The 24,879-nt window shown below is 38.6% G+C and overlaps 1 protein-coding gene across 6 annotated transcripts in view; it reads left to right on the top strand.

The window, feature by feature from the left end:
* Window positions 1-24,879, top strand: part of STXBP4 (syntaxin binding protein 4) — a 68,180-nt gene that overhangs the window by 24,846 nt on the left and 18,455 nt on the right. For 5 of the 6 annotated variants that reach the window (XM_017812209.1, XM_017812208.1, XM_017812207.1 and 2 more), the window contains 5 exons: window positions 796-861; window positions 7,022-7,198; window positions 9,226-9,342; window positions 9,899-9,948; window positions 11,211-11,344. In XM_017812209.1, coding sequence (XP_017667698.1) covers window positions 796-861; window positions 7,022-7,198; window positions 9,226-9,342; window positions 9,899-9,948; window positions 11,211-11,344 — 544 coding nt within the window. Of the gene's footprint in view, window positions 1-795; window positions 862-7,021; window positions 7,199-9,225; window positions 9,343-9,898; window positions 9,949-11,210; window positions 11,349-24,879 lie in introns of all 6 variants that reach the window. The other variant, XM_017812211.1, reaches the window with a different exon arrangement.

The raw sequence follows: 24,879 nt of genomic DNA, 5'->3' as shown, positions 1-24,879 counted from the left end.
ACAGACTTTACAAAATTCCTAAAACCTAAAGCAACGAATATATTTATTGTTTCTTAATACCCTGGGTTACAATCACGCCCCCATGGTCCTGAATTGCTTTTTTAACATACCAAAAGATAAAAATTTCTCTATTCAGCATGTGTAGCTTTTGTTCTTGGACAGGAAAATTGATCTGAGGATATAGACAATTATACAAATTCCCTCCTGGTCCAAAAAGAATTCTTTCTTGCTATAAATTACGAAAACAGTGGGTTGATATGGCCAAAGGTCTGTGCTTTGTTCTGTGCACGAGGCTTCTTCTTCTGAAAGCTTTGTACTGAAATGAAAGAACCCAATTTCCATTGAGTGTTGAAGCAGTGAATACTTATCACGAGTCCCTAAATTGCTGATGTTGAAAACTTGCAATGATTAATCTGAAATAGTCTCATTTTTTATACTCTTTTCCACATATCCCAGAAATGTTCAGTGAATAATCCTCAAATGCTCAAGTAACCTAACCAGTCTCACTGAACTCACTGAAAAGCTGCCTTTGAGAGATGGGAATTTGGGGTTGTCAAAGGTTTTATAAAAGCTGTTCATTACTTATTATTGCCACCAGAACTTTTTTAATATGTGTGTTTCTGATTATACAGCATTGTTAACAGACACAGTAGTTGTACAGAAGGCAGAAAGTACCTGGATAAAAGTTAAGAATTGCTACCTGTAGTTTTGAAGGAGCTAATTGAGTTTTAGGACTAAAAACTCTTCTAGTCTGAATTATTAATTCTTTCTTCTCCTTTTTTTTTTTTTTAACAGGAAGAATTGTCTGAATCTGTGAATGCACAGAAACAGTTAACAGAGCAGCTACAAGCAGTCAAGCAAGTATGTTGAAGTTTCTTAAAATTATAATTATTATTTTCAAATTTTTTTAACTCTTTTCTTGTGGAAAGGAGAAGGGAACACTTCTTTGTGTCTTGATGCTCATATAGACTATACTTTCACACTGATTTCAACACAAAGTGGTTCTTTTGTTGCTACAAACCTTTTGATTAGAAGTAGAGAGTATTAATCCTTCAGTTTTTAGAGCAGTAATACTCCTCTGCTGTTGAATTGAGGTAGGAACCCTAAGACAACCTGGGTCAGTGAGGATGGATAATGATGTAGTACCTTTCTGGTGTTGTGATTTTGCTGTTCTTAGGCAACAGTGTCCCTAATTTACAGTCCTAACACTAACTATTTTGTATGGCAGCCAAAGTCTTAAGCATGAAAAAACAGACACACTTGACAATGCAACCTGACATTTACCAGGGAAAAAAAGTGATGGTGAGGATTTTGTGAGGAATGTCTTGTTTCTGTCTCCAAATATATCTGTAATTATGAGAGAAGAAATCACAGTTTCTTACAAAATTCAGCCTTCTTGTGTCTCTTAAAGGAAATTTCCAACTGCATGTAAGTCTCATGTCACTTATAGCCAGGATTCAAACCCAAGTAACTTTCCTGTTCCCTTCTTCTCCTGAACTCCTGTCAGCTCATCTCTTCTAATGAGCTGCCTGCCCTTCTTCTCTCCTGTACTGTTACAAATAGCCATGAGAAACCTATAGGGAATATCTGCTCCATCAGATGTCATGTGTAAAAATGTAAGATACAGTTTAAAAAGTCTTCCTAGGTACTGCTATATTTTATATTTTTGCTTATGTGTGTGGATTTGTTGAGCACCTTCATTATTACTTTTTGCTCCTTGAATATAAGGGAAGTGCTTGAAAGCTTGTTCCATTGATGTTGTGCTGTTGCACTGTGGGATGGCAGGGAAATAAATTGAATTATCTTCTGGATAAAATTTAACTGCAGGTGTGTTCCAACAATGCATTTCACGTTTCCATTCACTAATAGGGGTTCAAACCAGAGCAGATGTTCAGCCTATTAATCTAGACTAATGCTGTTAGAAAGTACAAAGCCCAGTGCAAACCTGCTCTTACTGGGAAGGCAGACTTGGACCAGGCTGGTCTGAGAGGGTGTTTTAAGCACCAGTAATGCCCGTTTGCCACCACTCGAGGTCCTCACGCTTTTATTTTTCTCAGGTGCTGTCCTGTGGTGGGGAAGTTCAGCTTTGCCGTGCAAACCTCCCGGGGCTAAATACTGATCTTCTAGTGAGCCTTCAAAAGGTTCCACACGGTGAAATGAAACAGAAGTAATAAATTATATGTAATTACAGCACCACAAGTTGGCTTTTAATGGAAATTTTAGTTCTGTTTATACTTGGTGCATTTTCAAGTGTTTTATATATATTATTATACATATTTCTGTCATTTGGAACCAATATTAACAATGCAATTCATAGTGATACAAAGGTTTTAAAAAAATAGGCTACTTAGGGTGCAAGTTTCCATTTAACTTGTGATGCCTTCCAGCTTGAGCTGAAGTTGGTGAAATGAGTTAATGAGTACATTATTGGGCCCTAATGGCCTGATTAAAAGTAACAAACAACCAAAGTAAACAAAACCCCAATTTAAGTATGTGCTTAAGGCCTTCTGAATTCAGTGTAATTTAAACATTTTTTTAAAATCTCTGCTCCTCTGAAAAAAACAAGGTTTTATAGGCTACCAGTCATATATGGGAGTATCTTTTGTGGTATTTCTGTTGTCTACTAATTGTGAATTGCAGAGATTACAGCTTAATTAAGACAGGGGTACAAATATTCTGGTTAATGAACATGCTTTGTTGGTAGTAATTCATTAAACAGTGCTTGAATCAGTAGCTAACAGGAGGGGTGAGCTCTTAGGATTAGAAGTATTGCTAAATTTGAAATGAGCTAGAAAGTATTTTCTAATACTGATGTATGACAGCTAAAATACATTAACTGATCTTTTTTTAATTTGAAATTGGGATGAAATTGGCACAAAACACAGAAAGGTATTTTTGAGTCCCTGAAGTCTTGTCAACAGCATGAATGTGGACTCTGTAGTGTCTTCTGTCCTCCTGGAGGAGTCTGACTGTATCCTGTGCTGCCTCAAAGTCCTGGGTCATACCAACCTGAATGATCTCTTCTGTGCTGCAGCTTTTTCCACAGTTATTGTCAGCTGAAGCACCTCAGCTAAACATAGTAAATGGGAAAGGTTGCAAAGATGCTGTTTGTGGTATCCCAACCTGCTGGACTCGTGGTTCACAGGGCTGAGATTTTCTGTCCTATTATTTTTTTTGGGCTTTGAATGGCTGCTATTTTGGAGGCAGTATGTAATTTATTTCACCCTGCCTGAAAGAAGTATTTGGTTTATTTTCATTTCATTAACTTTTCAGCATACGGTGTTTGTGAAATTAATGACTAAACATAATTGAATTGTAACTAGAATTTTCACATAGTTTAAGAGAATATTTTAGTTCCAGTGTTTGTGGTGGCTGGAGTATTACTTGGATAAAACCTGCTTCAGACACTCAGATTTCTCCAAGGCAGAAATAGAACCTGGCACAGGAAGAAACCTGTACCTTGAAATTTTGTAAGAATTGGGTTTCTCTCCTCCAGCTTTCAATTTCTTATTGTTTGTAGGAAAAATGGTCCCAACAGGCATTTATATAAATGCAATATTAGCAGCTGCAGATCCTGGTTTTTTGGTGTGTCTTAGAATCACAGAATGGTTTGGCTTGGAAGGGGCCTTAAAGACCATCTTGTTCCACCCCCTGCCACGGGCAGGGACACCTTCCACGGGACCGGGTTGCTCAGAGCCCCATCCAGCCTGGCCTTGAACACTTCTTTCATACAACAGCTGAGTGGGACAGGAGCAAACGTTGCTGAATTGTGGTGTTACCCATCTGTTCTTCACTGGTGGGGGCCCCTTACCTGCACAGAACCCCCAGTGCCAGCTGCAGTAACTGGAGAACAGGGAAAGCTGGTGGTATCCTTTCCCTTTGTGCCTCCCTGCTCCAGAAAACAGCTCTGGTTTGTCAGAAAATTTTACTAATTCAGTTGTAGTGTGTGTAATTGTTTCATTGTAATGTAAGAAGCCATTGTTTGTTAATTATTCCTTTAGGTCTTTCACTGTTGAAATCTGGTCATACTCAGTCTGCTATTACAGAGAAATTAATATTCAACAACCGGGTTTCTGAAAAGAGCAATGGAGGAGTAAAGGCAATTCTGGATTATATGAGATTAAACCTTTATCTCAAGGAGGTCTTATTTCAAAACTAAGACCTCCCTATTCATTATAACAATTTTCCCCTCACTTTTCTGATGTCAGTTTATTTAAATAATTCCTGTGTGTGGGTTTTTAAGATGCCACCCTTTGTCAAGGCTTCAGTGTTCGTTTATATTAGTCAAACTTAACATCAGAGCACCTTTCCCCTTTTGTCTCCAAGGCTCTTTTTCCCTCCTCCAGCCTGTTTCTGAAGGATACCTTTGCTGCTGAAGACTCACAGCTCATGCTCTGGATCAGCAGGGCCCAGCTTTTCTTGCTGTTGAGTCATATTGTTTCTCAGAGTGGCAAAAAAGTGCCCTCTCCAGAGGCAGTAATTTTGACCTCTGCTTGTATAGATTCATAACTTCTAAGAAGTCCCTGTGTTCTCTGAATTGTTTCTAGGAAAAAGAACTGCTTTGAGCAGCTCAAAAGAGGGGTGGATTGTTCTAGTCTGCTTTCAGTGATGACCCTTGCACTGCTCGTGGTGCTGCAAACAGACAACCATGAAGCCAAGTCACCAAATAACAGGCAGACATGGAGCAATAAGCTTTGGAATAGGCTGTGTCTCCAGATGGAGGTGAATAAGTGTTAAAAAGGCTCATCTCATGCTTTAGGCTTTCAAGAGAAAAAAAAAAACTCATTCTACCTGCTGTGAAATTAAAGGTCATTTAAATGGATCGATTATTGCTTGTGCTCTGTAACAGAAACCTGTAAATTATATAAAACACAAATATCACCTGTATTCACTGCTGATGCTGCTGTTCTGCACGTGTGGTCACTTCTTCTACTGCTGTATTTTCTAAGGGGCTGGGGTGCACAGTGGTATTTTATTTATTTATGCAGACCCATTGCAAATCTGAGGAGGATGGTGTCCTGTATATATATCGCTGAGATTAACTGACCTATGGCCTGAACTGTATTGCTTATTCAGGCTAACAGAGTACAAGTCAAAAGTCATCTGAAGCTGAGATTAGTAGATCATTTTACAGAAGAAACATTATGACAAAGTACAGGAAAACATGACTTGAAGGATATTGATTGCACAGGGCAAAACCTTCTGCGTTAGGAAAGAATTAAATCTGCATTTGTAAGCTTAGCTGACCTCTCCAGACATTTCCATTATGGCACCTCTTAAATATTGTATGCCATTTCTTCCACAAAAATAGGAGATTTGGTCATTTAGGTTTTTCAGAAACAGTGATTTCAAGCCTACTTTCTAGAGGGTTATTTCCTACTTTTTATAGATTCATAGTGTGTTTCTCCTCTTCCCCCACGTTTTCCCTCTAGTTCCATTCCCAACTAGGATATAGTTATATTAATAATAGGTAGACTAGGAATAGGATATTCACCTAAGTGTCCTTAACTGAGGAATTTGTACAAAAAAGCCTCTGTGTATTTGTGTTTAAAGCTTGTAACTTTAATTCTTCAGAAAATTGATATAAAATTACTTTTCCCACTGATTAATTAAAAGCTAAGGGGAAAGAAGGTTTGTTGGTTTTGGTGCCAGTGAGCCTGTGTGTCTACATTTTTTATGAGCAGTTTGTTTGTTTTATTCCTAGTTTGTAAACTCATCTGTTGTCCAGACCTTTAGTCTGACTTTCTAAATTTTACAAATCAAAATTAACTTGAAATAATATTCAGTAGTCAAATGAACTGCGAAGTATCTTTCTCAAAGTGAGATTTTGCAGCATTTAGGGATTGCGTTTGCTGAATTAAAAACTAACGGTTTCTGCTTTCTGTTTTCCATACATTATTTATACGAACATTTTATCTAACACTCTTCTGTGATAATAGAGGATAAAGATATAGGAGCAGGAACTAGGCAGAAAAATCAATTTTAAAAAAGCATTGATTTTTGAGAATACTTGCATTAAGAGTCCATCTCCATGATGTGTGAGCTCTGACTGGAGTGGAAAACCAAGGATATGCCTTGGTGATATACACCTTGGAGGATACTCACTGGAGTGTGAATTCAGGCAATAATAATAAAAGGAAGTAATATCTCAGTAAAGCACTTTTTTAGGATGGAAGTGAGGGGGCAGATTAACAGCACCTGGTGCATTTCTATAAAACCTTTCATTCCTTTCGATTTACACCAATTATAGATTTTATTATTTAATTTATCAGGCACATTCTGCCTCTGTAAATACCTGGGTTTTGCTCCCTCATAGAATCACAGAATCAGCTGGGTTGGAAGTGACCTCCGAGATCAAGTCCAACCCTTGATCCAACCCTGCTGTGGTTCCCAGCCCATGGCACTGATGCCACGTTCAGTCTTATCTTAAAAACCTCCAGGGATGGTGAATCCACCACTTCCCTGGGCAGCCCATTCCAATGGCTGATTACCCTCTCTGGAAAGAAACTCTTTCTAATATTTAACCTAAACCTCCCCTGGCACAGCTTAAGACCATGCCCTCTTGCCTTGCTTATGGTTGCCTGGGAAAAGAGACCAACCCCCACCTGGCTACAACCTCCTTTCAGGGAGTTGTAGAGAGTGAGGAGGTCTCCCCTGAGCCTCCTCTTCTCCAGGCTGAACAGCCCCAGCTCCCTCAGCCTCTCCTCATAGGACTTGTGCTCAAGTCCCCTCACCAGCCTTGTTGCTCTCCTCTGGATCTGCTCCAGGACCTCAATATCCTTCCTGAACTGAGGGGCCCAGAACTGGACACAGCACTCCAGGGGTGGCCTCACCAGTACTCCAGGTGTGGCCTCACATCCTACCCTTTAAAAATTATCGATTGAACCACCCAACCATAAACACTGGCAGGTAGCCCTGACTTCACCTGCGGCACCTGTGAGTTAAATCTGTTCTTCTGTTAGCTGGGCTTGGAACTTTTCAAGGGAATTGTAACTTTTCCATGGAACTGTGTAACCTGCAGGAAGCCAAGGCAGCCGTGGAGGAGACGAGAGCCCTGCGGAGCCGGATCCATCTCGCAGAGGCTGCCCAGAGGCAGGCGCGGGGGATGGAGATGGACTACGAAGAAGTGATTCGCCTGCTGGAAGCTGAAATTGGAGAGCTGAAGGCTCAGCTCGCCGATCACTCCGGCCAAAATAAAGTAAGCAAAGCAGTCGCCTGTCAGAGTTACCATGGTTTCCTCGCTGTTGTCATGTATCTTGTTTTCATTTTCTTTTCATCTGCTTTTCTAAAGTAGGTCACTGTTTGTCTTGTATTATTCAATAACTGGAAGGACGCGTGGGGAAGGGGGTGATGTGGAGTGTACGAGTCTTCCTTTATCCAGATATCTTTGGGCTGGAAAAACAGGAGCTAGGAGGGTATATGTGGGTCACAGGTCAGAGTGGCACATCTCAAGCATTAAGGCATGGAATACTTTCTGAGCTGTAGATATATTGTCTTTAAAGGCTACACGTGTGCCTTTGTATTCGTGTGAAAATGCCCTTCATGTTTATGTTTCTGGTAGGCAAAAAACAACAGTATAAAGTCCAGTCCTGTTCTTAAGTAAATTTAGATTTAATCAAGATAATCACTTAAATGCTACTAATCCTGCCAAAAAAAAATTCTTTTTAATTGAGCTTTATATTTTAAACCCACTTCATCTCCAGTGAGGCATTCCAGAATATGCCAAGGAAGAAAATGTTTGAGGCACTTTTAAATTTTTCCCAATAACTGCAGATCCATTTTCTGCTCACAGTAGAAGTGCAAGTGGGTTGGCATGTGTTACCTTACTTTTCTCGTGAGAAATGGATGTGCATATGACTCGATGAAGAAAACCTACTGAAATGTTGCCTTATTTCATCATTAGAATTAATTCAATATTACAAGGCATTAAAAGGTAAACCCAAGCTGTGTGGTAAACAAGCTTGCAGAGAACAACACAGCAAGTCCCTGTGGCTTCTGGAAAGAAATTCCTCTCATTTAATTGTGAGTTCATACCCTGGAAGTTCTTATTTCTGAACATCTGGGTGAGATGCCCCATCTTTTATGTCAGGTGTTTTTGAATCAATGTTTGTTTTCTAGGAGTGGTATAAAAAGTAAAATTTTAAGAAATTCAGAGGGTATGGGTTGCTTTCCTAGAGAATTGTTCTGGAGATACTAGTTTGAATTCCTTAAATTCTGATTGAATACCTGTGCTGAGATTTAAATCTCTACATTTCAGTATCAAGTAGGTACCAACTCTATAGGACGCTCTTTTTGGTATGAAAGAGTGAGGTCCCTCACCAATCTCACCAGTGAGATTACCAAAGAAAGGTGTTTGGAATCAACAGATTCTCTGATATTCAGGGTGATGATGGTTCTGCTGCTTTGTACAATGTACACAAACAAATGTCTGTACTTACTTGCTTCGAGTAAAGGCAATAATTGGGTTATGGTGATTTCTTGTGAGAGTTTTGGAGTAGGTAGTGGGCTTTCAGAATGATCACCTACAGTGCCATGGAAAAGTTTGTTTTTAATTATAGTGATATCTTCTTAATTTTGGAGAGATCTTTCTAGAGGCTGTCTGCTCAGCAGCCAGCTCAGCTAAACAAACGTGCCCATGTGCATGTGAAGGTTTTCCTCATGATCCTCTCACACAAACAGGGGCTTGACCTGCAACTTGGAGCCTCCAGGACTTGATCTGACAGGGCTCACATTGTCCCCAGCTGAAGTAGGGAGGGATACATAACACTGATCAATGGGTTACACAAGTGCATGCAGGGGGTAATTTTCTCCAGGCTGGGCCATAATCACTGTGCTGGCCAAAGGATGTGTGGATGCAAACTGGAGGACTGAGTCTGTTCACATACTGGCTGGTTGTGCCACCCTGCTGACAGGTGCTGTCACCATCAGGTTGGATTTTTGATCCATTCACAAATCGGTTAAAACTCCCTTAATCTTCAGCCCCATCAATGTTATTATCTTCCAACTTTAAATTACCTTTATATCATTGGCCAAAATCTGTTGCCCTCTGGAGCTGTTTTGCCAGCAGGTCAGGCAATTCCTGCCTCAGGAGCAGCGATGTGTTGTTCAGAAATGTAGGAAAGAGCGTGTTAAACATTTCGAGCATCCCTTTCAGTTCACACCATGTATCTGTGTGAGCCAGGGGAAAAAATTACTAGAATAAAAGCCTTAAAATACCTTTCCCAGGATAACATTCAAGACTTGAGAAAGAGAGTTACAGTGCTTGACTGCCAGCTGAGGAAATCAGAATCAGCAAGGAAGACCTTTGAAGTGGCTACTGAAAAATTGCTACAGTTTGTAGAGGTAACTTTGCCTTTCGTTTTTGGCAATATTTTATTTGGAAAAGTTTTTTTGTGTCCTTTTTTCAGAAGAATAAGCACAATAAACTGACTGTACACTAGTTTGCAGGGATCCTTTCATTGCTAGAAATATAGATGGTGTATAAGTGTACAGATCCATCCAGGAATTTACTTTATGTTTTGCTGTATTAAACAAATGGAAATGATCATATAAGTTTGTTCACTTGTTTTTTTCACAAACTGTATCAATTTCTGTGAAATTCCTCAGAAGCAAAAGGCAGAAGAACTGATATTTGATAATACTTAGGAATGTTATGAAACAATAATAAAAGTGATGTTGTTATAACCCCCTTAAATGAAGTAAATATAATGTTGTGGTGTTTAATTTCACACTTCTAGCTGGCAGAAACTAGACTCTTTAATTGCAAATCAAATGCACACAAATAGAAACATTAAATAGAACATTAAATTAAACACCCAAATAGAACATTAAATTTTAAGGTATTACTTTTTGACTGTGTCCATCTCTAAACTGTTAACTTCTTGACTGTGGCCAACAGGTTGTGCATGAAATACTTTCAGATAACTCTACTTCCTCAACAGTTTTAAGGTAATGAAATGGCAATATTAATATTGAAAACCCTACTATTGTTCCCAAGTCTCCAAAAACTGTCTTGTAGCTATTTTTTTCCTTATATTTTTGCTGTATAGTTCTGAGTGTCATTTTATTGGAGGAGAGGCAATGGCATGAATTATAAATTAGGCTTTCAGGATACAGCTTCATTAAAAACCTCTGAATTAAATTAAAACAGTTAGTAATTACATAGCTATGGTTGTCTGGATGTTTCCATGAAGTAATTATAATGTACTCAGGATTAGTTAAAATGCAACGAACCTTAACGGTGGGTTATAATTTTTTAAATTTATTTTTTTTTTAGAATTGCCTAAGTGATTTTTGCATCATGATGAATTCAGTAGCATATAAATAAATTGATAACATGCATATCCATTTACATTTTATTACTTTTCTTGTAAAAGAAGTTGATCTTGTTGAAGATCCTGGGGATATTGCCTAGGAATATTCAAAAAGATTTCAGCGGCCTTTTGTCCTTCAGAATATTGACATGATTGTACTTATATATCCCAGACAGTGTTCCATCAATATTTTTATAACAGGAAAGTTTTTTGGTCTCTATCCTGTGATCTTTTTCAGTAAAGCTCTCAAGGAAATCAAATGTATTTAAGTGAAGTGAGGTGGAACATTTTTTCAAAAAAAAAAATAGAGAGGCTCAGACCAATGATGATATTGCAGATAGTCAGTGAAAAGCAGTTCCATGGGCACTGCACAACAGTGATATTGTCTGTTTTATAGAGCTCATAGAGGTCATTTTAGTAAATGGATTAAGTATCAAACACAATGCCGAGGTGACAAACTGACTCAGTAACAGTCCCAAAGATAAGAACTGGGTCCTATGAAGCAGTGTCCCTTCTTAAATGCTAATACAATAATTCCTTTGAAGTAAAAGTTCCTTCCCTGACACCCCCTGAGTTCTTGATGCTGCACTCTTGATGCTGAGTTCTTGATGCTGCACTTTGAGTCACAAATGTGGCTTGAACTGAGCTTTCCAAATACCCCTGAGTTCTTGATGCTGCACTTTGAGTCACAAATGTGGCTTGAACTGAGCTTTCCAAATACCTTTGTTGTGCAGACAGAACCGCCGCTGAGGCAAACTCATTGCTTTGGCAGCATCCGTGGCTTTTGTCCATGCACTGAGACCAAAACCAATCTAGAAACACAGGCTGGCTGTATTAAAAGCAGCAGTTTGCTTTATCACCTTACAAAGAAACACTGACTGTCGTTTGTTCTCTTAGTGACGGGAGAGCAACACTGTCCACTAAAGCTCTTCTCGCCCGGCTGGGAAGGGTCGGACCTGCCGCCACCACGGCTCTTGCAGCAGAAGCCAGAGACCTTGCCAAGTCTGTCCGTGCCATTTTGGAAGTCGATTGTGAGTGAGTGTGTGCATCTTTGTGTGCTTCGAAATGTGCTATCAGTTCATTAGCCAGGAAGATGGATCGTTTCATTCTAAATTGGATGGGGACTGGCAGGATAAATCATTCATAGAAGCGGAGGATAGTGCAGGTTCAGTGTCAGTTCAATATGCATCTTAATCAAACTAGAATTAGAATATAAAGTTATTCCAGAGTACATTTCTCCCTGAAAAACTTGAAGCAGAAAATTAATGCTAAAGTGAGGAATATGAAGATTACCAGAATCATGTAAAACTAGCAGAATTTCGTTACTTTAATGGTCTTTTTTTTTCATACTGGAATATTTACAACGTGTTTCTCTGCTGGATTTGCATTAACATGTATCTAAGTGTCTTCATTAAGATGTTGTTGCTCTAGGGAGTGAATGTAGCCAGCAGTTCCATTTGGAGATATCCATGTATATCCTCAGGTCATTAACAGGAAGCTGTTCCCATTGGTAAAAATGATGATAGTTCATGAGAGTTACTGTAATAAACTGCATCAGTTGGAAAGCTAAGAAACAACTATGGGTTATTGTAGGATTCCTGACTCAGATCATCAAAAGAATGGTGTATTTTGATCACATTTGTCTATAGTTGAGCAGACATGTCAGTTCTGATCCATCTTAAATGGATTGATTAAAAAAAACAAAACAGAAATGGCCTGGTACCTCACAGGAGGTTTGGGAAAGGTGGTTCATTATGGTTGTCAATAATTATTGTATCAAAGATTTGAATATCTTACATATTTTCAGAATTAATTTAGAAAGAGACTGAAGAAATATGTTTGAGAAAATGTTTCAAAATATGAAAAATGTTTTATTTGATATTATTTATGAAGCATTTATTTATTCCATCCCTCTATGGCAAAAAAAGCAAAATGAGAAGATAAAATTTGTTCAGAAGTTTCCAGAATATTATAATTTAAGAGTTACTGGTGGAAGTGAAAGAAAATAACAGTGACCAGGAGAAGAGACAATTGATTTTCCACTGGTGACAATGGTATTTCTGTCACATTGAGTTGGTTTTAAAACCCTACACAGGAAATTGTGCAAGGAAAACCCTTAGTTCTGAATGCAACTGAATTCTACCATGTGGTTGTGTCAAACATAATAGGTAGGATACATGTTAGAAAGCTCTGGAGCCACAGCAGGGATCCATTTTCTGAACCTGAGAATTAAAAATAGGTCTGCAGAGAAGGATTTAAAGATTGAACGTCATCTTTCTGAGTTCATTCTGATTTGGAGAGTATTACAGATAGATTTGGGCTCTGACGAGCTTGGGTATGAGATTAAAGCTTTAAACCTCACTTGCTTTCTCTCTTTCCCTCAAAAAAAAAAAAAAGTGGTTAAGGCAAAGTAACTATTTGATAGCATTCTGTCTGCAGTCCTCTGTGCCAGCTTCTCACTCAGTGTTCCCCATGTGATCTAAAGTTTTCTTGCAGATGGGCTGTCAATGAAAAGGGGGCTCTTGTGGATGTAGCATTTCATAAATATCAGATATCAAAGACAAAAGTATAGTAGACATTACACTGCAGACTGGAAGTTCTCCTTTTTTGCCAGAAAGATGTCCCCACCATAATAATTTGTTATTGAATTCTTAAGAGAGTTGGAGTTGGTATTTTTGATGTTGCTCAGTGGATGAGAATGGCTGGCTGGGAAGCCACTGTGATGTATTTTACCTTCTAAACAGAACTTCTCCTTCATTTTTTGCTTCATTTTGTGCAATATGAAGTGAAGGAGCCCCAACCAAAATACCTCTTTGATTCATTTACAATACACGTGAAACTAAGTCTGGGTACCAAGACAAGGTTGTGGAGTGTTCTTCCAAAGGAAAACTGCTTCCTTTGTTAAAGATCATCCTTGACAAGCAGGTCAAAATGACATATTTATGAATTAGCCCCGCGAACTGTCCCCTTCTTCTGTAATAGCAAGACATTTTGCCTGAGGGAAGAAGCTTGAAGAAGTTCAGTGTATTCCTGAAAATCTTCAAGTGCATATTGCCTTGTGATAGTGCTGCAGATCAGTTTTCAGCTTTGCAGGCTGAATGACAGCTCTGTGAAGGCAGTTTGGCAATTCTTCAAGTGAGGACTGGAAAAAAAAAAAAACCCAACAGCTCGTTTTCCAATGCTTACTACTGCAGGATCCTCAAGATCCTGAAATGCAAATAACAAAGTAATAAACAGAATAATCGGGCTCAGCCCTTGAAAGATTCATTCTTCATCTTCTTTAAAGGCTCTAAGGTATTTTTAGAAACTAAGCCTTGAGAGGCCATTCTGCTTTGCAGAATGCAAGGATCTCCTGAAGACATAAAATTACTTTCATCATACAAAGGGTAATAATGCCTCAGTGAAAGAACTGCAGCATTTAAAAGTAGTTGCTGCCTGCACTTAGTAGACCATATGGTGCAAATCAGGCTAAAAAGAATAGAGAGAGCATTTTCTTCTTTTCTATTACAAAATTAGAAAAGAAATACACTTGGTGCTGGTAATGGCCAAAATCTGATTAACCCTGGAACATACTTATCTCCCCATAAAATAACAGGCAAATGGGCACTGGTTTAACACAGCTTTCAAGTATTTTGGCTGCTAATTTCCTCACTCTGCCTCTGAAACTTCCATCCAAAAATACAGTCTTGCTCCTGTTGATGTAATCCCAGCCATCTGTATCCATGAAATGCTATGGAGCCTGCTTCTCCAGTCGGCAGGAACTCAAGCAGTGCGTCCTGAACTGTTTCATCCCATCCTTTAATCCGTCGTCAGCCTGAGATCTGACACACGGCAGTCGCGCTGAATTTCACTGGCATGAGCTCCAAATCAGTATAAATTCCAAAAATCCTACTTACCTGGCTCAGATTGATCTTGCTGGTCACAACAGTCACCGTGCTTTTGATGTCAAAGATCCTCCAGGCAGAAGTTTAGTTGCCCAGTTTTTGTATTCATTCTCCTTGGATGCTGACTGGATAAAAAGAAGGCAGTGGAAACTGCTGGTGCTCAGCTCAGTTAGTGCTTGGTCTAGTTAAGGTGATTTTGATCTCAGGCATTAAAAGCTGAAATATGAAATTTTAGCAATTTCTTCAGTTCAGGGTTTTTTCAACTATGTTATGTTCAATTGCCAAAACCATTCCACAGTCAGGAACGTTTCAGTTATCCCTTCCCATTCTTTTGACAATGTGAGTGGAGCTCAGTTATAAGGCAGAGTAGGCAAATCTTCACAAATAACAATTTTGCTGTTTTGAGAAGAGCCAGTATTGCTAAGTATTCACATTTCTTGTGTTTATTTGTTGCAGGCCTGGTGTTTATTACAACAGAATTAATGCCATATACATTATTGCTATTTTATGGATCTTATAGATCTTATGGATACAACAGTGCTGTAACTTTGCACAGGTCACTGGCTGTAGTTCATCAGGAGAGTTTCTATTAAGTTGACATGTAAACATGGGCTGTTCCTCATCCCCTTTTTTATGCCTGTACATCAAAATCCAGATGTAATTGTAGCATGGACAGGCGTGTCCTGGTTAATTTGACTCCTGTTACTGGGTTAGCAATATTAAAGATGCATTTGCAGAGGCTGAATATCAAAATAGGTGTCTTCTGCTGACCCCAGGAGTACTGGCTGATTGCTAAGGTTTGCTGAAACTCATGTTGCTTTGTCTCCTTGTATTTTTAGTATTAGAGAGAGAAAATTATTTCCTGCAAGATCCAATTTGTGGGGATGAGCCTGCATTGGGAGGGAATACCTTTGAAATTCTTTCAGCTAATAAACTAGAACTGTGCCTTTTCTTCCTTACTGGAAGAGCTGCCTGGGAAGGAGCAGCCTAATGATAACTAAAGACATAACTCTGTGTATTCATTGTTCTGGCAAGGCCATAAATATTTCAGTGAATTACTGAAATCAGAAATAGAAGAGACCTATTAAATTATACAGTGTATATCCTGAACACAGCTGTACAGCTCCCTTTTTAATAGTTTTTTGCTAGCAAAAGAATTAAAATCAGTGCTGCATGCTTTAAAGATAAAAAGCTTATGTTTGTCAATTAAACACTTTCTGAGACAGTACTTCCATTAGAAAATATTACTTTTGGTGAAATAAAAATGCATTATTCCTTTGAAACTTTGATCAACAACAAAAGAGGTGAGTTTTCCCAAAAGAGAATTTATCAACTGTTTTATCCAAAGAAAAATTGCACAGTTTTGCAAGTCCCTGAAGGTTGAAGTTTTTTTCCTCAAAACAAAAATACTTAATGGGGAGGTAATTTCATTTTTGTCAAAAGTAATAACATTAAATTATTCAATGAACTTTTTGCTGTTGAGTCTTATCTGAGTTGACATTTTAAAAAAAAATGTGTTGGGTGGTACCTTTACACTGTCTTACCTTCTGGAAATCTTCCTTGGGAAAGGGCATGACTTACAAAGAAGCACAGATTGGAGAACAGAGTTAGACAATTATCTGACGATGTTTTACTGGTTTGGGTCTGTTGCTTTTTTTAATTGCAGTTCTTTGTCACTATATGTTTGATGCAACGTTTCAGTGCCGTGTGCTTGATCCACATTAATTTTTTAATGCATAGTCATCCACATATTTCAAAGCAATTTAGCATTATAGCTGTGGTTTCCAGGCTCAATTCTGTCGTCAGCCACTGAACCACAAAACTCTTATGACTGATTTACAACTTGTCTGCAGAACCTGGACACTTTTATATTCTTTTCAATTACAAGATTTATTATGATAATCTATGAGAGTTTTTGAGGTTGGGTAGTGATCCCTGACTCAAGAAAAAAAAAAAAAAGTGAGAATGCTGAGCTGTAGCATCATCACTGCTAAAACAGTAATATTTATGTGCATGCCTGTACTTTAAAGCAGTGCCTATAATGTTATGGAAATAAGTTACACCAGTGGACCTAAATCAGTGTTGAATAGTTTATTAGGAAGGCAAGAAAAAACCCAAAACCTTTTGCAGTTATACCTTTGGCTGTGGTTTTGTTGTTTTCTTTGGCTTTAGTATTATTATTGGGATGTGACTTCAGGTGTTGCACAACAAGCCTAAAAACCATAATCTAAACCCTGTTCCTGTGCCCAGAATTGGCTTGGGTTTACAAGAAAGGCTTAGAAGGAGACAAGAAGAGATTTTTGGTACGTGATAAAATGAAAATGTATTACTTCTGTGAACACAAGACATAAAAATGCCTTGCAAATGGGAAGCAGAAGAACTGTCTGCATGTAATGTAAATCACACCAAAGTTTGTAAAAGTAGCACTCAGTACTTTGCCACCAAGGAATCAGAAAAGATTTGGCTGGAAAGGACCTCCAGCAGTCAGGTAGTGCATCCATGTGCCTCCAGCACCATGAATTATATCTCCATTAATCCAAACAGGTATTTGTCTAGTAAATCCCACAGCCTCTGTGGGTGAACTATTCCCATCCTTAATTATCTTTGCCATTAGGAAACCTTTTCCTTTGGCCTAAATCCTCTTCATTGCAGTTAAAGCTCATTACTACTTCTCTTGACCCCTGGAGTTATTGAAAACATCCCACTACCTTCCTCCTTTTGGCAGCTTTTAACATATTTGAAGGCCATGTAGTGTCTCCCCTTTGTTTTCTGTTCCCAAATAAATAATACCAGTTAGCTGATTTTTTTTCCTTACCCTTTCTTTCTTTCCTCACCCTTTTATTTCTCTGACTCCTCTCCAATTCATCAAAGTTGTATTGAATTCTGTAGTTGGGACCTTCCTGTGGGAGACAAAAGTGGAATAAGCTTGTTTGCTTTAAAATATAGCACACCAGTTCCCAGATGGTGTTCCCTTGCCCCAGTAGCTTCATGTTACTGGTTTGTGTGAAGTTTGGGCTTTCCTGTGCCCCAGAACCAAAGGCAGCTGGGTGTACCCACTTCCTTCTGTGCAGCTGATTATCCACACCTCAGGTACAACACTTTGCTGTTGTCTTCATTCAGTTGCACCCTATTTATTTCACACATTTGATCCAGTTAGTCAAGCTCTTACAAAATTCTAATCCTGTTTTTCAATGGCATTTCAAAGAAATGTCCGTTTCCCAAGGGGTTTTAAATCCTGAATTATCCCTGAACCCTCCTTCCTTGGACTAAACCCATGTTTTGTTGAATGTGAGTAAGGAATGACATTGTTTTCACTCGACTGGTCTTACTTGTAGATGATGTTACAGGGCCCAGGAATTAGACCCTGCTTGTTTAATTTGATGTCCAAGAATCAGAACATTACAGTAATTATGTGCAAGCAGAGAAGCCAGATAAAAGATGACACTAATAAGGATGGAATAATTTTATGACCTGATCAAATCAGAAAATATATTTAGAGTATCAATTATGAAGGAGTTGCATGCTGATTTATTGGTAACTGAATATGCATGTTATTCCCCATGTTCCACAGCAAGGAAAACCAAAATTCAGTCTCTAAAGCTTGTATTTTAAGACAGTTCTTTAAGGTGACCTAGATTTCAGAACTCTGTTGTTGCTGCTAGAAAAGCAAATTATTCTCTCTCCATTCACTTACCTTTAATGAGAAGAGATGAGTCAGCTTTTGAATAGGCACTGTCTGTCCTGACTTTCAAATCAAAACATTTTATTAATGAAAAACAAGCGATATTATTATATCTTAACATGCAGATGACCTAACAAGATTAGTGCAGTCTCATTAGGATAATTGCCAGCATCTCTTAAGGAAGACTTCATTAAAAAGCAGACCTTTAAAAGTCCACAGTCTTGTGTAGTTCATAGTGTGACCCCTCTATGAAAAAATTAATTGACTTTGTGCCTCTTCCCATACAAGTTGTAGTTGCTCTTGGTAACTATGGAGACTGAAGTCAAAACTCTCCAGAATCAACAATTTTACTGGATGGTAAATACTTCCTAAATTGTCTTTCTATTAATTTCTGTTGACATAATGCTTAGAATTTCAGTATAGCAAACCTTCATTATAGTGTTGTGTTTCGACGTGAAGGAGGAGGAAAGAAACTTTGAAATTCCGTAGCGTGGAGATGCAGATTGCTCACAAGTCAGAGGGAGCACACAGGTGAGACAGGGCTTGGTCTCAGTCCCAGATCAGTGTCTGAAACTCAGGAAATATGCAGGTGGTAAGATGGGAATTGAACCTTGAGCTCTCAGGGCTGACATCCCTCTTTTTTGACTTGCAAGCACAGCTCAGATGCAGTCAGCTGGTGACGGGGAGAGGTGGGGACCCCGATGTCTCTCGTGTGTGTCCACACCCCCCTCAGGGAGCACCTGCCTCCTTATTTCAGGTAATAACAACAAAGAACCCAACCTTGCAGTGTGGAGCTGAACCAGAGAAGTGTTTGCTTTTGGCAGCTAATGCTGAGTTAATTTTCTTTGGCTTCACAACTCCGAGCATCCTGAGAGATCTGGATGGAAGCTGACAAGGGGAGGGGGGATGAGCAGACCTTTGTTGGGAATCAGTGTGTGCTGGAGCTATCAGGGCTCATCTTGTCTCGGAGGCCTGGGAGGATTTGCTGTCAGCTCCTGCAGTTGTCACATTTTTTCACTTCTCCTCAGTAGGTAGGAGTGAGAAGCTGAGGGCCAGCAGAGTTCCTTAGACATGTATGGTGCACAAGTGTGATAATTCAAATGGGAAGAAGTACAGAGAAAGTTGATTGCCAAGAATGAGAGAGGAAGCTTTTTGAAAGTATATTTTAAGGAGAATTTTACAAGAGGAAAACATAATTGCTTGGTGCTTATGAAGGAGACCTAAAGGAGGTACAAAATGTGTGTATGGCTCATACTGGATTTCTTACCTGATGGCCTGAAGCATATGGATCATTGACTGGCAGTTGGATGGGGATTTTTACCTTGAATTACTGATTGCTCTGGGTATTGTCTTTGATAACACAATTTTACCTTTACCTATAAATGTCACCTTTACAGTTCAGGTAAAATCCAGTGTGCTAAATTGAGGCACACTGTGCATTTTTTTGTTTCCTTTCAGATTTATAACAAAAAATGAAATGTATCTATCCTAGATTTTAAGAACTTTTAGCATTACTTTTAAAATACACTGGCTTTAAAGTCATATCTTCCTGTAAATAAACCCCTTCTTTTACTTAGGTGTAACTACAGGCTTTTTTGTATTGGCCTAAAAGGATATCTTGAATGGATGTATTTTTACAATTTTTCTGCAAAAGGAAAAAGTATTACTTTGGTCTGTACTTACTGTGAAATGAGCTCAGCAGAGTAGTTCTGTCTCTCAATTGTAGGTGGTTCATTCCAGCCCCCTGAGCAGTTTTAATTGCATCATCAGTGCAAAAAAGTAAGATATTACTTAGCAAGAAAGGCCTATCATGTAATACTATTGCTTTTTAAGTCTCAGACAATTTCTGCTCAATTCTAATTTTAGCCAGTCATTTTAATTCGTTACCAATGAATTCTTTCTAATTAAACTTATATTTAACGATCACATGCGTCAGTGAGCAATGTGAGATGACAGTGATGGAAGTGGGTGGATCACACAATAGATGGTGACAAGAGGAGTTGATCCAGTAAGGAAAGGAGGAGATGGATGAATTCTGGAACAGAGGGATCAGGGGAGGAAGAAAGGAGGGAAACTGAGGAAAAGTTTAGAGCTGGGCCATGCAGTTATTCCAGGCTATTACCTGGAACTGGCTGTGAAAGCCCTGTGTGCAGAGCCTTGTGTTTCTGGAAGAAGAATCTGTTATTCCAGATTCTTTTTAATCAGCTGAAAGTGGATTGTACCAATTGAGAACAAGAATGTTCTCAAGAGAGTACTTAACTTCTGTGAATTTAACTATGTTTTTAGCCTAATGGCATTGGTGTAGAATTCCCCAGTGATGGGCTGTTTCTCTAATGTGAGGATTGATAATGTGTTTTCTGTCTTCTCTTCAGCAGTTTGAGATTCACAGGTATAAACAAAATGAATTTCAATTTCACTTATGCAAATGTTCATCAAAAATTGCTTTGGAACTTGCAGTGTGTTCAGTCAGCAATGGAAGCAATAATGTGTTCTTGACTAATCCCAAATAGACAACGTCATGTTAACAGTCACTAGTGGGAGACTGTAAAAGAAAAAGCCTGCAATGAATTCTTAGAAAGGAATATTTTTTTAGAAGCTGGACAAGACTGAAAAAAATGTACTAGGGAATGTGCTTTTACCATTTTTAAGACTTTACCAGGGAGCTCTCCCAGCTCTGTGATCCTCGGGTGCTGTATTTCTCTTGCTGTGTCACTAATTGAGACTGTTATTGCAGCCCTTAACACTGAAATAAAACAAAACATCTTAGAGTTGGCAAACTAAAGGCAGATGGGAGCCACTGGAGGATAAGGAGCACTGGTATGATTTTTTTTCTTAGCAGCCTTCTCTGTGAAAGGGTAGATTGCTGCATTCTGCAGTTTTCTGATTTTTTATTCACCTTATCCACAGATTCTTAACCACAATAAGCAAAATAATTTGGGGGGAGCTGGTCGCTGCATTCTTTTGTATTTTCACTGGACAGGCAGTAGCATTTGAGAAAGAAGCAGTGTAGATGAAAAATACAAAAATAATTGTCAGATAATCAGGGTGTTAAGAACATTTTTAGAAGCAAATAATAACAGCCAGTAGATGATGCAAAATCCAGTGTTTGGTCAGAAGGAGGTGGTCTGAAACTCCTCCCTGCTTTCACTCTCCCTCACTTTTGAGGGCTGATGCTCCCTTGACCTAATGATTAAATAGATAAATGACTAAAATAACAGTAATGGTGAGGGACATATTGCTTCATGGTATCTTGGCCTCCTCAAAACCAGTTGTTGAACACCTGACTGTCAAATGTGTGGTATGTGGAAAGGCCTTGGAAGCCAAATGTGATACATACTGATTTTATTAGAAGCATACTGAAATAAGCTTTTTTTTTCCATGCAAGTTGCTAATTCATTACTTTTTTTTTTTTCTGAAAGGTGATGACATCACATAAAAAATAATCATTACTAGAACTTTGAATTCCTTTCATGTGAGCATTTGAAGGGATGCAGTCTTCCTCCAGCTTTTTGTATGCTGCAAGACATTCCCAGTTTTCCAGCAGTGTAGGTGCTCAGGTTCCAGCCTGTGACAGGAGGTAATGCCATGGATCTGCTGTTTACCCCTGGCTAAAGGAGGACTTACCCAGCAGTGAAACAAACAGTAAAATGAAGTAAAAATGAGCATCAGCTCCTCTGTTTGCTTCTCATCTTAATAACTGGCTGAATTGCTTGGAGCCTTCAGACCTGGAGAAAATTAATCTTTGTTTGAAAAATACGTATTTTGGGTTTTTCTTGTTGCATTTCCAATATTCAGCTTCTGAAAAGGTACAGTTTTAAAGGTAATTATCCTTCTTGAAGACAGGTAGCAACAACCTCATTGCTCAGGTAAATGTAGCTCTCACTTATTTCTGAAGAATTTAAGTGCACACACTGGGCAGAGTTTGTTCTAAAAGTGGAGTTCCCTTGTTGAGTAGGAGAGGAATATTCTTATACTAATGTCTGATCACATGTACTGTTTGAGGTCATTCTTAGTTCCTTAAATCAGTCAGTTGACTGGTAATTGTTCTTATGTTTCAATTGCTGTTGTATCCAAACTGTTTCTAATTAACTGTACCAAGCTCTTCACAGACAAATATTAGAATAGAAGAAAGATATTTATAACAGTTTGTAATTTCAAAATTACCAAAAAGATCTTAAAGTTGATCATATAATCCTTCAGCATGAGAAGCAAACTATTTAATAACTCATTCTGTATTGTAACTTGGTTTATAATTGTTTTAATAAGAGATTAATGGGTTTGCCAACATAGATGGGTCAATATATTGTGATTTATAGGCAGTGGGAATACACAAGCTCGTCTTTCACCACACCCTGAATATCCAAAGTAAGACAAATATTTTTCCTGAAGAATGGTTTCTAGGAACAGGACTGAAGGGAGACAAGCCAATCTGCCAGCCATACTCTAAATTAACATAAATTTCAGCTGCTAGTATTTCCCACATGTCTCCACTTGAAGACTACTGACTCCATCTTTGTTTTATTAAATTACCAACAACAAAAGAAAAAAGCAATTTCTTTAAAATGGAATTTGATATGTGAAAGAAAGGAATGGAATGTCCCCTTAGCAGAGTATTATTCACGAAAGGAAACACATTTGGTTTTGGGAAGAGCACTTGAAGTGGTCTGAAGTGACACACAAGCAAATGCCAGAAGAGCATACTCACTTCTGAAAGCTGTTTTTCTGAATCTGATTGTTCGTATTTAATTCCCCAGTAAGCAATAAAATACAGTTTATATTATTGATAGCCTCAAAAAAATAAAAGGCCATTTTTTGCCAGCACCCCACTGACAACACTCCACAAACAAGGGTGGATATTTCCCCACAGAGTTTTGCTTTAGCTGTGTCAAATTACATAAATCACAGAGAAGTTCCTTTGCTGGTCTCATATCTCGTATGATACCTGTAGTCTCTTATTTGGGATATTCCCATATTCCAGTAGCACTCTGGAGTCCAAGACCAGATAATTTAGAACCCCCAAGTCAGACCTTCAGCTTTCCATCCCCTTTGCTTTGCCCAGGTAGCTCAAAAGGGAAGAGCCAAAGGCACTGGAGATCTTAACTAACAAATTTTGCTTCATTACTGAGGCCACATGAGGAAGGTTTAAGTGTTGATAGGAGCTGAAATTGGTGACTATTGAAAAGAGACCAGAATTCAAACCCACATTTATCAAGTGACAGAGAAAACTGGGTTTAATGTCCTGTAGCACATCTTGGATATCAGAAATCCTTTTAGCAGGTAATTCCTGTTTCTTAAAAAAACTTCATTAGTTTTGAGATTCTAATATTAAATATAAATAAATTATAAGGAGAGAAATAAAGGCTATGAGCTAGCCCATACTCTTGTACATTAAAAAGATGTGTACAACTAGAAAAGTTATAAAAGGTAAAAGGATATGTGAAAAAGACATCCTTATTTCTATTGTTGGTCACAGAATCGTTCATTGTGAAACAGAATATTTGTACAATGTGGCTTTTGAATTCCAGATAGACACTACATTCCTTAAGCTTGGTACTTGCTATTAATTCCAGGTACAGCCACGAGGCTGTTTACCCCTAACAGGAAAGGAATTGCAGCCAGACGTCCTTTTAATGGTGGATAACAGAGCTGTGCACAATGCTGGAAATTAGTTTGTGCTTCACAAAAGAGTGTTTAGGGTGAGGTTTGCACCTCTGGTAGGCAGCTGTCCCTAAGCACTCCTTCCAAATTCACCACTGGTGTTTGGTGCCTGCTTATAATGGAAGGAGGGTTTTAAAGTCTGGCCTCAAGGCCAGAATAAAGCACTTAAAGACATACTTATCTTGAAGCATCTAAATAGGCCAAATCTAGATAGAATCCTACTGCACAGTGCATTTTTTTTTTAACAATTCTTACTATAGTCTCTAAATCTCTCATTTCCTTTGAGTAATTTTATCAGAAAATAAGTGAAATAAAAGGTATTTGGACTGCAGTATTTCCATGTCAGGGAAATAACTGCAGCTTTGAGTCAACTGAATATTCTGCTCTGGCATCTGCTTTACTGGCTTCATTTGCTGATCTGCACATATCTTTTGCTGTAATAATTTTTAACTAACTTATTGAGGAAAAAAACCCTGGCCAGCTGCATTACTGCAGAGTTTATAGGATCGATAAGTGATAACCCGGGGAAAATGAAGCTTTTTCCTAATATCTGTACTTCCCCCTTCTTCCTTTAGAGACATACTTTGATCATGCTGTGTGCAGCTGTTATTGAGGGAGAGTACACACATCCTGCCTTGGGAACAGGAGGCACAGCCTTTAATGTCTGTCACTTCAGGGAAGTTTATCCTTTGGGCTGATGCTCATCTTTCTTCCTGCAACCCACCCAGTGCCAGCGCCGGTGCAGTTTGTTTGTCCTGTTAACCCAGGGAAGTGATAAAGATCCACGAACTCCACACTTACCAAGGATCAGGAGGACTCTGTTTGCCCAAGGGCTTCATTTCCTTTCAGCTTTATATAATGTTGACTTTCCAGCAGTGGTTATCCCAGCTGGCATCTCGCAGGGAAGGAGGGAAGCAGTCACCAGGGATCCTGACTGGCTCTCTGGGACCAGCTGCAGCAGGGCTGGGGCACAAACAACAGCAACTGGTTTCATGTTGGTCATTTTTTCACATAGAACTATAGACTTTTTTTTTTTTTTTGCACTAACCCTAATTAAATGCATATACTCAGAACAAAATACTGGTAGTTTACAATGTGATTTGACTGAAATGCACTCTCTCAGGAGACTGTTCTTCCTTTTGCATGCACAATTGCTTTTGCAGCTTTACCTTCCAGAAGGTAAATAATCACAAATATTTGAATAGCAAGAAGCCCTGTATTTTCTGCTGAAAAGAACTAGTTTTTAAATACTGTAAATCCGTAATCTTTCAAGATGATCTGTGCAGACAACTGCAGCCGAGATTTATTATTTATGAAGATTCATCAAAGACTGTAGCAGTTC

Source organism: Lepidothrix coronata, unplaced genomic scaffold, assembly GCF_001604755.1.
Source record: "Lepidothrix coronata isolate B3197 unplaced genomic scaffold, Lepidothrix_coronata-1.0 Scaffold34, whole genome shotgun sequence".
In the NCBI taxonomy this organism is placed as follows: domain Eukaryota; kingdom Metazoa; phylum Chordata; class Aves; order Passeriformes; family Pipridae; genus Lepidothrix; species Lepidothrix coronata.
The sequence above is the reverse complement of the archived record's forward strand: the minus strand, read 5'-3'. Positions and strand labels throughout refer to the sequence as shown.